Source organism: Girardinichthys multiradiatus, chromosome 14, assembly GCF_021462225.1.
Source record: "Girardinichthys multiradiatus isolate DD_20200921_A chromosome 14, DD_fGirMul_XY1, whole genome shotgun sequence".
Lineage (NCBI taxonomy): Eukaryota > Metazoa > Chordata > Actinopteri > Cyprinodontiformes > Goodeidae > Girardinichthys > Girardinichthys multiradiatus.
The window spans coordinates 22,591,932-22,607,853 of NC_061807.1; the positions used below are offsets into that span (position 1 = coordinate 22,591,932).

Below are 15,922 nucleotides of genomic sequence, written 5' to 3' on the forward strand. Positions count from 1 at the left end.
GCATATGGGTAAAGCTATTTTAAACCTGTCATGTTTATAATGATGATCTATCATGCTTAAGGCAGACTACACACAGCTTGAGTGTTTTTTATTGGTTGTAAAAAACTCAGGGGCATCTCAAGATTTTCATCGGTGAAAAAAGAGCAGTCAGACTATCGATGGTACGCTAATTTCATAAACAAGTCATTACTGTCTTCCGATATCGACCTGGCTCTTATCTCCTGAAACATTCTGCATTTTGGCTGCTACAGTTAACATTTCACAAAAGAAAAGTTCCAGATGTTTGTGTTCAACAATAATAAATGACTTGAAGGTTTCCCGAAATTGAAATTATTCAAGTTAGCTGCCTTTTTTAATGAAATGTCACCATTAGTGTTGCCGGCTTTAAGCAAACTCATTCACTTAAGTCATCTATTCTTGTTGCAATAAACTATCAGCACTATATTCTTCACAGCTAGTTATTAATTTTTAGGAGTTGTACACACCAAGGGCCTAATTCATGAAAATTGTAGTGGGTAAACCTTTCATAGCTTTTGCACCAGGTATGTTCTCCATCTCCTTTTCTCATTAACAAAATGAATAACAATGATGATATTAAGTTCATTACACGTGAGCAACGCAGCAGGGATAAAAGGGAAAGAACAAGAACACATTTCCTGCAGTCAAGTCCACATCTCAACTAACAAATTTGTGATTTCCCCACTAAACTTCAAAGGAAAATGAATGTTTTAATGTTCATTGTCTCACCCTTCTCTGCAGCAGTGTCCAGCTGATTCTTCAGGGTCTAAAGAGAGGCGCCCAAAAGTCACCCTTATTCGATGCCTGAACCATTTCGGGTGACTCCTTTTGATGCGGTAGGGCAGAGGCTTTACCTCCAAGTTCCCCAAAGATAATGGAGCTTCTCACCCTATCTTACCAATAAAGCCTCATCTTACCTACTCCTGTGGATGAGTACAGCCACCCTACTGAGATAGCCCATTTCAGTGGTTTCTATTCTGGATCTTGTTCTTTCGGTCTTGATCCATACTTCATGGAAGTTGTTGAGTGTTGGAACTTAGATGTACAAGTCAATCAAGAGCTTTTCTTTTAAGCTGAGCACTTTCTTCACCATGACGGACCAAATCAGTGCCCACATTACTGCAGATGAGGCATCAACCCATCTATTCATCTCTCGTACAGACACCAAGACACTTAAATTCCTGTGCTCCAGGCAGACACTGACATCTGACCTGGACGAAGCAGTCAACAATGACTATAAAAAAGACTCTTATCCCGGCTGCATCGCACTCTACTGCAGACTGCTTCATTGCACACTGAAGGTTATGGCATTAATACGATAAAAAAAAAAAAAAAAAAACATCTGCATGTTTGCAGCCAAAGCTGTTATCATACCCTGCTTTTCTTAAATAAAAAAGAAAACAATGGAATTTGGTTTTTATCCTGGATGAAAAGGTGCTCCATTTACATTTTGCCATCCCTGGGATAATCAGGTCTCTCCTTGCCCTTAGCTCAACTGCAGCAGATTGTCCTCAGTACACCTGAAATGTGCTTTGTGATGAGGATAGCTTTATTTGCACACTGAAACATTTTGGGTTAACTTTATCTTTTGAACTGCCATATCTTCATAAGATTAATAATCTGAATAATCTACAATGTTCCTTACTATTTTCCCATATTCTCAGGTACTGCCAGTTTCAATTCAATTCAAAAATAATTTATTAATCCCAAAGGGAAATTAAATGTTGTTGTAGCTCATATTATGAAGGTTTCCTCAAAGAGCCGTTGTAGATGCTGATGGCTGTGGGCTGGAAGGATCTCCTGTAGCGGTCTGCTTTACAGCAGATCTGAAGAAGCGTCTGACTGAAGACACTCTGTTGTTGTAGGACAGTCTCATGAAGAGGATGCTCAGGGTTCTCCATAATGTTCTTCATTTTATGAACATACATAGATTGGACACTTTACCCCTGTGCCACGGCCGTGCTCCCACAGTCATACATTTTGATCATTTCAAACCTTTTGTCACATAAAGATAAATATGGGCAGACTTCTTTTAAATGCATGAAAGTAAATGTAAATGTTGCTTCACTGCATAAGAGCACAGAGATGAATCCTATTTGGTATTGCAATTTGATGCACATATCTTTCCCTGCAAAGGCTTTGTGAATGATGCTACTGTTTAGCAGATGCCTTGAACTTTACGGGTCCTTGCTGGCTGGTGTCCTGCAACTTGTAGATGGATCCCTGGTCCAATGCAGCTGAAAAAAAGCTAAATTATCTCCTCAGCATGGGATTATTTTATTCAGGTGTGTTAAAGTGCATGCGCATCTAAAAGTGGAAGAACATGGCCCCTTAGGATTGGAGTCTGAGATTCCTGCTTTATTAAATCATGCTTTACAGTTGAAAAGATTAGGCAGTGCAAAGGAAGTCGATAGGCAGAGAAAAATATAAGACATTTGACATACATTTGTTAGCTTTGGCTAAATTTAAGCTAAATAAATCATTGAGATGATGGTGATGATGGAAAAATACTAGGGAAACACTTTCTTGTATAAAAATATAGAATTAGATTTAATTTAAAAAAACAGCAGGATAATTCTCTTACCCATTTTTCTGCTTCGTCTTGTGCGGTAAAGAGCAACAATTATTTGTCATAAATCATTGCTTGGTGTTTTACTTTCATACTGTTTGCTGCCTATTTTGCTTTGTCAATGTTGCCTTCAAATCCTTTTCCTTGGAGGTGTTGAGATGCAACAGCAAGTAATCTTGTTATATTTGACTGTTTATTTAACTTCCTATGCATAAACTAGTTGAGCGACCATTTTTCTCTGATCACATTTAACTAAGTGGCTTTTTTACAGCACCTGGCATGATAATGTTATATTTGTCCATATTTTCATGGCTGCACAGTCCCAGTATATAAAGTGAGACAAACCTACTGTACTGCTTAACATTGCAGCTTGGCTCATTGACTGAAAAATTTAAACCTTTTTGTGCTTCAATAGCAATGCTAAACAATATTTCAGCAAGGTGTGTGCACTGGAACTTTAGTGAACCTCATAACCTTTGATCTAGTATAATATTCTTCTGGTTGTGTAATCAAAAATATGGTTCAGTTCTTTTTATCAGTTAAATTAATGTTTGCGTTGATGTCGCAGAGGTATTTCAAAACTTGTGTTTTCAACTGTGTGGCTCAGGGCTGTGAAGACATAATTTTTCTTGTTTTACTGTCATTCTGTGTGACTGACAATGATGCATCATATAACCACCTTGTGTTTAAAAGCTATGTGTACTCTGTAAACACATCTGGGCAGAAAGCCCAGACCGAACTGCTCTATAAGGAACTGAATAAATCGGCTGAATACTGCAGTACATCTACTCTATCCAGTTATATTTTTCCCTTTCAGCAATGAAATTATCTGCAGACAGGTTTTATGATTTATTTTAAAATAAAATGGTAAAGAAATATAACCCTGCAGATTTCCAGTTCTTGCGTACACAGCAGAATACCAATGGTTGAGGTATGCTCACATTATTTGGGTGACTTTTAAAGGCAACTGGTTGCACTGGATTTTAATCTGCACTATCAGAGTAAAGAGGATGAATGACTCCTGTAGAGTGCATTTGGAAAGTATTCAGAGCTGCACTTTACCTGCATATCAGCCTTACAGCCTTATTCCAAATGTTATCAAATGAATCTTTCCTCAAAATTCTACGCACAATACCCCATTATAATGTGAAAGAGGATTGTTTGAGATTATTGCAAATTTATTACAAATAGAAAATTAAGACATCACATTTACAAAAGTATTCACAGCCTTTGCCATGAAGGTCAAAATTGAGATGAGGTGCATACTGCTTCCACTGATCATCCTTGAGATGTTTCTGCTGCTTAAATGTACATCCAGTTGATTGGACATGATTAGGAGAGGCACACACCTGTCTATACAGTGGGGTGAACAAGTATTTGATACACTGCTGATATTGCAGGTTTTCTAACATGCAAAGCATGTAGAAGTCTTTATTTTGTATCATAGGAACTCTTCAACGGTGAGTGACAGAATCTAAAACAAAAATCCAGAAAATCAGTTTTTATTTTTTATTTTATTTGCTTTTTATTGCATGACATAAGGATTTGATCACCTAACAACCAGTAAGAATCTCAGCAATCACAGGCCTGTTAAATCTTCTTTAAGAAGCCCTCCTGTTCTCCACTCATTACCTGTATTAGCTGCACCGGTTTGAACCCGTTATCTGTATAACAGTGCCGACATCCTGTCCACTTTGCAGAAAAGCATCCCCAAATACTTGTTCTCCCCACTATATAAGGACCATCTGTTGACAGTGCATGTCAGACCAAGCACCAAGCGTGAAGTCAAAGTAATTGTCTGTAGACCTCAGAGACAGGATTGTCTTGAGGCAGAAATCTGGGGAAGGATACAGTAAAATGTCTGCTGCTTTGAAGGTCCCAATGAGCACAGTGGCCTCCATCATTCATAAATGGAAGAAGTTTGCAAGCACCCGGACTCTTCCTAGAGCTAAGGGCCTCAGTCAGGGAGGTGACCAAGAACCCCATGGTCACTCTGTCGAAGTGTTAGCATTCCTCTGTGGAGAGAGGAGAACCTTCCAGAAGGACAACCATCTCTGCAGCAATCCACCATTAATGCCTCTATGGTAGAGTGGCCAGATGAAAGCTACTCCTTAATAAAAGGCACATGGCAGCCTGTCTGGAGTTTGCCAAAAGGCACCTGAAGGACTCTCAGACCATGAGAACTACAATTATCTGGTCTCAAGCAACAAAGATTGAACTATTTGATGTGGATATCTGGCATCATGTTTGTAGGAAACCAGCCACTGCTCAACACCAGGCCAATACCATCCCTACTGTGAAGCATGGTGAAGGCAGCATCATGCTATCGGACTGCTTTTCAGCAGCAGGAACTGGCAGACTAGTCAGGATAGAGGGAAAGATGAATGCAGCAATGTATAGAGACATCCTGGATGAGAACCAGCTCCAGAGCACTTTTCACCTCAGAGTGGGGGCGACGGTTCATTTTTAAGCAGGATAACAACCCAAAGGAGTGACTTCAGAACCCCTCTGTGAATGTCCTGGAGCGGCCAAGCCAGAGTCCATGCTTGAATCTGATTGAACATCTCTGGAGATATCTGAACATGTCTGTGCACAGATGTCTCCCATCCAACCTAAGTTTGAGATGTACTGCAGAGAAGAATTGGCAAAACTGCCTAAAGATAGGTGAGCAAAGCTTGTGTCATCATATTCAAAAAGACTGTAGTTGCTGCCGAAGATGGGTCCACAAAGTATTAAGCAAAGGCTGTGAATACTTATAGAAATGTGATTTCTTAGTTTTCTATTACAATAAATTTGCAACTATCTCAAACTAACTTCTTACACATTGTCAAAATGGGGTATTGGGTAGAATGTTGAGGAAAAACATTAATTTGATACCATTTGGAGTAAGGCTGTAACATACATAAAGGTTGCGCTGTGAATACTTTCCAGATGTCCAGTGTTTGGCTTAGTGTATCTTCCCATCAACTCTGACCAGCTCCCCTGTCCCTGCTGAAGAAGGGTTAGGGTACTTTTTGCATATTTGTAAACCGTTGAATATATTTCTTTATATTGGACTGTTGGAATATAGGTGAATGGTTGCATAAAGATTTAATTGTGTTAATAAAGTTGTACACATCTGTCTGTGAACACTTACTTTGCCATCTATTTTTCACAGATTTTCATTTTCTGCTCTTGGCATACTGGTGTTCACCTTGTTTATAAAAACTCAGCTCTTCTGAGCAGCAGCACTGAATGAAACTCATTTTTCTTTCTCTTTCTGCAATCTGGTATTGTGCGATAGGTGCAGGAGATGGAAGATGTTAGAACTGATGCTTGTCCAATGACAGCCTGCGCTTACTGTAGCTGCAAGGTTGAGTTTAGCTTTCTCTCTCTCTCTCTGTGTGTGTGTGTGTGTGTGTGTGTGAAAAGATGAACCATCTCCATTTTCCACATCTGCTACTGATGCAAATGGTTCCCACATTATGTAGAGATGCAATTGTGAAAATTCTTTTATATTTCTACTGTTGTCTGTAATACTAAAGTAAAGATTTTTTAGTTTTTCCGTTTAAAGTAAACATTTAAATACCATGTTTTTGTCTGTCTTTAAATCAGGATGTCTACCCTGATCTTGTTGATTGGCTCTAGGTTTTTCAAACTTTAGACCTTGTTTGTTTTTCTAACTTATTTATAAATGTTAGTCAGAGTAAAATCTGTTCTCTCTTCTAAAACCAGTTGCCTGTTCTCTGTATTGTCAGTTGAATTTATTTGTTCTCAATAACTGCGCAGCAAATTTCAGAATCCTATTCAATGCCCAAAGATACATATGTGGAAAAAGCATCCATAGTGATAAGGTCAGTGCCTTCAAAGCATTTTTAGCGCTATTGCCAAGCAAACATGGTAAGCAGGTGATGACAGATTTGTTGATTACCACACAGCAGCATAGCTTCTAATGATCAGTTTACTGGCCACTTTACCCAAATTTCACAAGTTCTTTCCAGTTTTGAATTGATATGCTTTGCATTTAGCCGATTTATGGGCAGTTTTACACTTTTCATCGCCATGGGAGAAAATTAAGGTAGAAGATCTTTGGGTTTAAGTCGAGTTAACATGCTGCATTACAAGCTACTCACTGCAGTGTTATCAGGAAACTAAGCTGCTCTGACATAGTGGTAGAGTAAAAAGCCATTATGGTAATCATGGCTGCCACTGCAGGCCACCTGCAGTTTTCTAGGTGGATCAGTATATCTGTCAGCATCTCCTGAGTGGCACTTATTTTATGTTCGTTGTGTCACTGCTGGAGAATGCAACCCTGAAAAGTTTTGTTTCACATGCTTTAAGGAGACCGAAGGTTTCTTTTGGACTTAATAAATTGTATTTGATTTAGAGTGCTGTGGAACAATTTAAATAATCTTCTCTGTGATGGCGTTTCAAAGATACTGCACAGCGCACTGATATTGTTAATATTAGATATGCAGAACTTTGATATCAGATTATTTTGTGCAGGAAAAGAAACATCATTCTCCTATTCTTCATCAGGAGAGTAGTTTTAGATCTCTTAAGGGCATGTGTCTGATTCCATGTTCTGTTACGTCAGCAAGTCGGATGCAGTTCAGTAGCTATATCTGTCTATACAGCAAAAATTGTAGTGGTTATCTTAAGCTGAAGATGATGATCGGGCAAAACCCTGAAGGCTGCATATATAATGTGGCAAAACCGAAGATGATCCGTTTTTTAAAATTTTTTTATAATAAATTTTTTTGGTTTCGAAGGCTTTTTGCTTTTCAATTTAATTAAATAAAGATACTTATTTCTTGATCAAATGAATAAATGTCAAGTGTAGCAAAGCACACGCCCATTAGATGTTAACTGTTACCTACAGAACTGTCTTTTTACAGATGACTTCAAATGGTCTCATAGGACCACAGATTTAGTTGAACGTTTGTGTTAAATGTTCAAGAGCTTAGCCTAATGTTTCTCAGATGTTTCATCCGTTTTTGTGATATTGTTTTATATTTTCTGATTTAGACTTTTTTTTTTTTTTTTTTTATGTGCACACATTTTTATTTTTCGTTTTTGGGCTCAGTTTACAAGAAGCTTTGATTCAATGTGAAAATAATTTTGTTCAGTATCATTTATTCTGCTTTTGCTTAACTACAGTAAAACATTAATTGGATATACATTCATCGAATCGTACAGTGCATCAATTAAAGTGGAGGAAGCTGGCAGAATGAAAGACACAGACAGCACGAGCGGGCATTAGTTGCCTGTAGTTGGGATCATCCAGACATTCAGCACCTGTGCCAGTAGGAACAGTGCCCCCTTCCGTTCTTGAAGAAAGCCCAGTCTGATGGAACAGCCATTATGCAAACACTGGAACATCATCCAAGCTGAGGAATGGGTGTCAGAACTGGATGTCCTGACACCCATGAGAGGAATGCTGGTTCTGTGAGAGTTAAAACAACAGTCGGACCTCAAGGCACTCTATTTATTTTTCTGTGGCGGCATTTCGGCTGCTGCCGAATTTGACATTAGTTTTTTGATAATTCTTTCTTTTAGGAGTATGTAGGTTAGGTAAAAATTAAAGTTGTCATTTTTCAGTTGTTTTTCTTATGCTTTACTCTATTACATAAATGTAATCCAGTGACTTAAAGCAAATCTTTTTAAATCCAAGCTCATTATTTGTTCTCTGAATGAAACGGCAACATTTTATATTTCAGCATTTGTTTTACAACTTCCGTATCACTTTTCACCCCAACCCTGCACATTAAGTTGAAGACGGTTCGCAGTAAGTTTTTCTTCCTGACTATACTTGGGCTTGGAATGTGGTGATCTGTTCCACACATCACACTTCCCACTCAATAAGGAAGTTAAAAAGGCCTTGAGAGTGATCTATGAGTTTCTTCTAGGCTTGGAAAATCACACGCTTTTAAGCTCAAGTACAGTGTTTGCCAGCAACACTGTGTACCTGAACGTTGTGTTTTGGTCAGAGTGTGTGTTTGCCACTGCAGTGCCCCAGGCCATCTGTTCAGCTCAGAAATAGTGAGGTGGCAAACTTCACTGAACTCAATTTGTCATGTATACATTTTGTTTTTTATTCTCATTGTTTGACCTGAAAATGCTTCAGCGTTGCTGCTGCAGAGCTTCTCTGTACACATTAGAGACTCCAGAGATGTTTATTTAATGGGAACATGGATAGAAATGGAGTCCAGGGTGGCTGCCTGACAGGTGATGGACTTGCTCAAATATTAAAATTAAGTTTTACTTTCCCTGGAGCTAATAGGTGGGCTGGGCTGAAATCAGGTGAATGCAGAGATTCTTCATGTGTGCAACATTGATATACTCACAAGTGTGAGGAATGACTTAAAGGTGCGTTTTCTCTTTTTATGCAAGGAGCACTATTCAATCCATTGCAAGTATGGCAAAGCACAAAACCTACCAAGGCATGGCCATGTGCCTAAACCGATTGGCCTGGCAACTAGAGAATTAATTAGAGAAGCAGGATAGATGTCATTTTTAACGCTGAAAGAGCTGCAGTAATCCACAACTCAGGTGGGCAAGTATTACTTTTGCACTCCACAAATCTGGCTCTTAATGGAGACAGAGCAAACATGTGATAGAAGGTGCTCAGACCCATGGGACCAAAACTGAACCTTTGGTCCTACATGCAAAATGCTGTGTGTCGGAAACTAACTGGTAAGAGTTTATGGGATGATTGATGGAGATATATACATGGTAATCCTGCGAGAAACCTGTTGGAGGCTACAAAAGACTTGAGACCATTCACTGTCCAGCAGAACAACCACAAAAGCATAGCCAAACCATATTCATGTCTTACAACGACCCAGTGAAAGTCCAGAAGTCCAAATTAACAGACTTGATCAATCCAATCTGAATGAACCATTATGTAAGTTAAATTGTCTACTTATGTCAATCTGGGAAATAAATACCCCATAAGACTTTGAGCTGTGATTGCACTAAAAGCTGGTTCCACAAAGTATTGACACAGGGGATAAACACCAGAATAAATGTATGATAAGTGTAATTATAATTCTGAAGTAGGACTGCACTATATTAGGAAAGTGTGACATTGAAATGTTGTTAAGGGATATTGCAGGATGACATCGATTATAATACACCCATCTTTTCCTCAGTAGTCTTTCTTTTCCATCATCACAAGCCCTCACCCTCTCCCTGAGGTTTGAGTCACTATGATCTACAGTGTGGCAGTTGTGGGTATAAAGAACAATAAAAATCAATCCAAGTAGCAATACAGTTTGTCGGAAAGAAAAGTTTTATTGCTTAGCATCTAAAATTTTGAATAGTTTTAAAATAAGGCTTCAAAAAGTCCTATGTAATTGCATTATTTGACACATGAAATTGAGGTAAAGACTGTAACTTGATGAGTTGTGTAGCCCATTACGAGGTAAAAGTAGTTATTTTGCAGAATGGAGTCATCCAATGCCTTATTACATTAGAAACACTGAGCAACCAACTTGTGAAGGTTTTTTTTTTTTTTTTACCTAAAACATAATGTTTTATAATGTCCTGGTTGGGCATTTCTGAAGGGAGTGATTCACAGCAAACGGAGCCTGATCTTTCCATTCTTAACAGCAAGCAGGGGTGCCTACACATGTGTAAGAGCAATATAAAACTCCTTTCAGGTGCACATTTAAATACAGCATGCTTGCAAGGCAGCATTAACGTCATAGCCACGAAACATTGACCATGACTGTATTTGGTTGTTCCCTACTCAAAAGAATGCTGAATAACTGACTTTGGAAAAGTTAAAGTAGCTTTCCTGGTTTCAGTCACCATGCACAGCTTATTGACAGCTAGCTATATTTGGTGGATGAGAGAACCCAGGACTGTGTTGCATCTTAAGAGAAATTAACTGCAACAGTGATTTAAAAAAAAAAAAATCTATATGTAGGGGTCAAAGTTTTAAAGCGATGGTATATGTTATAACCAGAAGCTACCTCATGTTTAATATACTTAGTAGTGACACAAAAGGAGTATAAATTCTGAAACCCAAAACATCATCCTATGTTTATACTAATAAAGAAATTCCATAATGTTTGGTGCATCTGCTTTGTTGGACAATAGATGATATTGGTGTTAGTAACCACGATCCAAGCTGTACAGATAATGAATTGAATCTTTTGTGAAAAATAGCAGTTTGCTAGAACTCCTTTCTATATCTCAGAAATAGGGCGTTGAGGACTTGCAGTTGAAAATTCGCTCACTTTCAAAACAAAATTAGGTGGAAGACGAAGCTCTTTCAGGAAAGATATTTTATTTTACGTTTTAATGTCAGTGCTATTTCCCCAACGTCGATTAAAGCAAGTTGAACGACAAAGGCTCTGCATCTCGCCACAGGTACCTAGTAAATTATTCACCAAGTGGAGACATTGTACTACTTTACTGTGGCACTCTGACAGAGTAAAAAAGTTTCATTCACTATTTCAAGTCCTTGAAATTTTTATTTTTCTCCAAGCACTCATTCATTCTCTACTCCTGCCTATGGAGATTGTCCCTTGCTGCTGAGTCTATAAATTGTGAGCAGTTAAAAATGCACACCATCTAGAACCCCTGGTCAGAGTCTGCAAAGTCTCTACACCAAAATAGAACACCCTGTTGAGTCTAAGCCCCGGTTCACCATATATTTGGGCCTTAATATATTTCATACCTAACCACAGAGTTCCTTCACATTTTACATGTCAAAATCCCATTCATTTTCAGACTCAAATTTCCAGAGTGTTCACTCCTTCCTAAGCCCAGTTTTAATGTAAATAAATAAGATGATTATGGATGGACGCATAAATGGATAGATGACTTGACAAACATATGGACAGACAGATGGATGATGGACAATGGAAAGATGGGTGAATCACTTACAGATGGGTGGATGAATAATGGACAAATTATTGGATGGTAGGCAAATGGAAGAGTGAAGGACAAACAAATGGATGGGTGGATCATGGACAGAATGGAGGTACAGATGGATGGTGAACAATACACAGATGGACAGATGGATGGGTGGATGAATGGATGATGGACAATTGGATTGGATTTCCAGATGAACAAATGCATCAACGGGTTTGTTGGTTGGATGGACAGATGATGGAAAAATAGGATGGATGAACAGAAATGGATGGATGATGATGGACAGATTGAGGATGATGGAGAAATAGATGGATGAACGTGGAAAACACTAAGGGATAGATGGATAATCGACAAACAGATGAACAGACAGACGAAATGGGAACTGTTGACAAGTGAGGTCATTGGATATGTGCACACCCAGGTACCTGAAGCTGGGGACCACTTCAACAGCTGCTCCTCCAATGTCCAGGGGAGGAAAAGGGGCACTTGTCCCTTCTGAAATCCACCACCATCTCCTTAGTCTCCTTTACATTGATGCAGAGGTTGTTTTCTCTGCACCACTGCATCAAGGTGTTCCACTTCCTCTCTGTATTTGGACTCCTCATTATTCGTGATTCGTCCCATTACTGCTGTGTCGTCTGCAGTCTTCACTAAATAAAAGGTGGGATGTCTCGCCGAGCATTCATACGTCACCAGAGTGATCAGGAGGGAGCCCAACACACAGCCCTGGGGCAAGACAGATGGCTGGATGGATGAAACGATAGATGGACAAACCAAAGCATAGATAGATGAGGGACAAATGGATGGAAGGATGGATGGACAAACTGACAGATGGATCAGAGACAAATGGGTAGATAAATGGACAACTGATGGACTGATAGATAAATAAACAGATACATGGACGAATGAATGAATGGATGCTGGACACAAACGTAGATGGGAAGGACAGACATACCAATGGGCAGAAATAAAGTCAGAAAATACAAATATTTACCTCTGCCTAGGAGGTTACATTTTCATTTAAGTTTGTTTGTCCTTGTCTGCGTGTGTGTTAGCAACTTTACAGAAAAAAGTTACAAATTAATAATTTTTTTACCAGAGGTGGACCTTAGCCCGAGGAAGAATCCTATAAATTATGGTAATCACAATCCGGATCCAGAATAATTTTTTTCTCTATGGCCTCAGTGACCTTTCATTAAGTGGTGGATATGTGTATTCTCTGACTGTCTTGTTCTAAAAACTAAAATTTTCTTTTCCTGTCTTTATCCAAACCTGGAAATTCCAGCCTTTTTCACACTTTCTAGGAACCATGTGAGTCTGTCAGGTCATGGCCAGGTGACACTGATATGTTTCTTTCTTTGTTGGGTTAAGTGAAGCTACTGCAGAAACACTTATGGACCTCACTTAATGACCATTATTTCAGATGGGAGAGCTTGACACTGATAGATGAGCGCAACTGAGGTACAGTGCAGACTAATTAGTGGTGATGATGATGCTCTTGGCTCTTCCTACTGCCATTACAGATGTTAGGCGTGGCTCGTCAGTCATTATTTAGACTGACCTTGATGTTGTAAGGCAGGGTCTTTAAAACCTTGTTGCTTCATCCCCTCAGTCTCCTGGGTTTTACATTTATAGACAGTCTCTCATCAATTGTCAGTGAGGCCCTGTTGTGCCATTACAATTGTCCATTACTGTCACTCATTGAAAAAAAAACGTTAATTTACACATCAGACAATAGGGCCATAATGTACCGTCAGTGCTGATTCATTGAAGTGAACACTTTCCCCTTAATTCTCCTTTATTTCTCTCCTCCTTCTGGCGTACCTTCTATCTCTCCCTTCTCCTCCTCTTCAGCTTTGGCCAATCAGACCACACCTCCATGGCAACCGTCAGCAAGGGTAAAACATCCACAGATGGTGTTGAGTAGAGCAAGCAGCAGGCTCACTACGAGATCAAGTGTGGGAGCGTGTGTGTTTGTGAGAGAAGGAGAGGGATAGACCCAATGTTGTTGTAAAGCCAACAAGGTAATCTCTAGTTTCAGCAGGAGACAAGTGTGAAGAGGAGGTGTGAGTTTTTGAGGAAAAGAGAATAGAAAAGCTTCTTTTATCTTCTGAAGGGTACAGAGCCAAAAAAGAAAACATCAATGACCTGACAAAAGACCACATTGCTTTCCGGTGTTGATCAGACAGGCATACCGTGGAGCCGAACTCTAACACCTTTACACCCGCACCCCCTCCTCTCGCTGCCCTCCACTCACTGATGAGCATCTCTCCAGCTGCAGGAAGACTCAGGGGCCACGCTGACACAGCCAGAAGTCTGGAGGACCGAAGTGGACACTTGCCCTTCTGTGGCACTCCATCAAACTAGGTCTTCCCTGGATATTTCCTTTATCTCAACTCGAAGGCTGAGTCTTGGTTTTGTGCCAACCCCTCCGAGCATCCCCCTTCCCCTAGGAGCAAAGATGAGCTGCAGAAAACGGTGTAAACGTGAGATCTTCAAGTTCGCACAGTACCTGTTCAGACTTATCACAGGCACGCTCAACACCGGTAAGACTTTGTGTTGGAATTTATTTCTGAAATCTGCTGAGGTTTTGTCTAACTTCATCAGTGCCGAACGGGATTTAAAATGTATGTGCCTGCAAAGCCTGCTTGGGAACTTTGAGGATGTCCAGAGTTGGATTAATGACATGCTCTGAGCAAAACAATGTGGAAGACTTGAACATATCATAAAACATATTACATGTCTCATCTGTAGTAATCAGTTTAACAGAATTTTAGGATCCCCACAGAACTTCATGAAGGTTTTCCCCTTTTTTGTAATTTATTCGCATGCATTTTATTGTATTAAGTATGCATGGATAATTTATACATTTATTTTTACATGGTCTCAAAGCACTGTACAAAATCAGATAAATAAGAATACAAAATATTTAATATGTAAAGAGATTTCTTTCATTTAACCAGTTGAACTTGAACAATTAAAATCAAGAAGATAGCAAAAGCATTAAATTATTTGATGGATGTAAGATGTGACGTTATGAAGCATATGCTTGTGTTGCATAGTTTGATCCCCACAACTGTGAAAGTATATTTAACACCCTCAGGAAGATGAATACAATAAAGTACTAATGCTGATATGAAATGTGTGACAAAATTCATGGCTCCTCAACTGTTTCTAACCCTATATTGATGGGGGTATTATTTTTTTGTGTAAATATTTCTGAGAGATATTCTGGTGGCTGCTCGGTGCCGCACGGAGTTTGCATGTTCCCCCCCCTGCATGTGTGGGTTCTCTCCAGGTGCTCCGGCTTCCTCCCACAGTTCAAAAAACATGACTGTTAGGTTAATTGGTTTCTCTAAATTGCCCTTAGGCGTGAATGAGTGTGTGCATTGTTGTTTGTTCTGTGTGTGTCCGCATTGCCCTGCGATGGACTGGCGACCTGTTTAGAGTGTACCCTGCCTCTTGCCATAGACTGCTGGAGATGGGCACCAGATTCCCCTCAACCCACTATGGAAGAAGCGGTAGAAAATAACTATTTCTGAGACCTCTACCTCTTTAAGAAAGTTTGCATTTTCCTTAAAAAATCTGCTGTATTGAGTAAATATGTTTACTAAAAGTAATTAAAATAATAACTAAATGGCTGTGAAACCTAATGTATCAGATATGATATAAAAAGATTGAGAAAACTAGTTAATCCTGTCTGGGAATTATTAGCCACCTGGATAATAACATGCATAACAAGACAAATGCAGATAAATAGTAATGCCAATAAAAGTTCCTGATAAAATAAATTGGTCAGCATATATTTTTTTATAAGTATTTGCTAGAGAGAATTTATCTAACAAGCAATTTTTTTCAAATTCAGCGAACAGCAGAACAGGTTTGAGTTCTGTAATTTTTCCTAAGTGTAAAAAGCGGTGCAATGGATCTTACATTTGAATCCAGAGTTGGAATAAAAGTGACTCCTAAGGTACAAACACTAAGTGGATGTAGTGAAAGATACAAACACTTGGCTAATGCTTCAGTATAATTCAGCTGGTGCTGTAATCACTGCTTCTGTTTCAACTGAATTAACATAAAGGTGATTATCAGTCAGCTTGCCCTTTATCAATGAGCGGTGGTGGATCAAGGTGGATCAATTGTTTTAGCCGGGTTGGGTTGAAAGACACTGCTGAATATTGTTGGCAATATAAACTGAGTTAAATTAAAATGTGAGTTGTTGTCAAAGTGCAAAGCGCCTGGTCTTAAAAGTGAAGATTTTAAAGATTTTCATCTATTGTAGCCACCTCTATCAACACTGTTTTGGTTGGAGAACTAATCTGAAGTAAATTGGGCTTTGAACTCAGCTATGGCCTATTTTCTCCTTGACCCTGAGTCTCCTTGACCTCAGGGACGGTGGGAGCTAGTGGGGAGGATGAAATATAGTTCCATTAGTGGACAGTCTGACAAAATTAATTCAAAGTTTAATAT

The 15,922-nt window shown here is 39.2% G+C and overlaps 1 protein-coding gene across 4 annotated transcripts in view; it reads left to right on the forward strand.

The window, feature by feature from the left end:
• The window catches only part of kcnip4a (potassium voltage-gated channel interacting protein 4a), a 205,081-nt gene that overhangs the window by 44,245 nt on the left and 144,914 nt on the right, over window positions 1–15,922 (forward strand). Inside the window, exon 1 of one of the 4 annotated variants that reach the window (XM_047385323.1) lies at window positions 13,381–13,998. The exons of the other annotated variants lie outside the window; for them this stretch is intronic. Coding sequence (XP_047241279.1) covers window positions 13,914–13,998 — 85 coding nt within the window. The 5' untranslated portion in view covers window positions 13,381–13,913. Of the gene's footprint in view, window positions 1–13,380; window positions 13,999–15,922 lie in introns of those variants that run through there. 4 annotated transcript variants of the gene reach the window in all.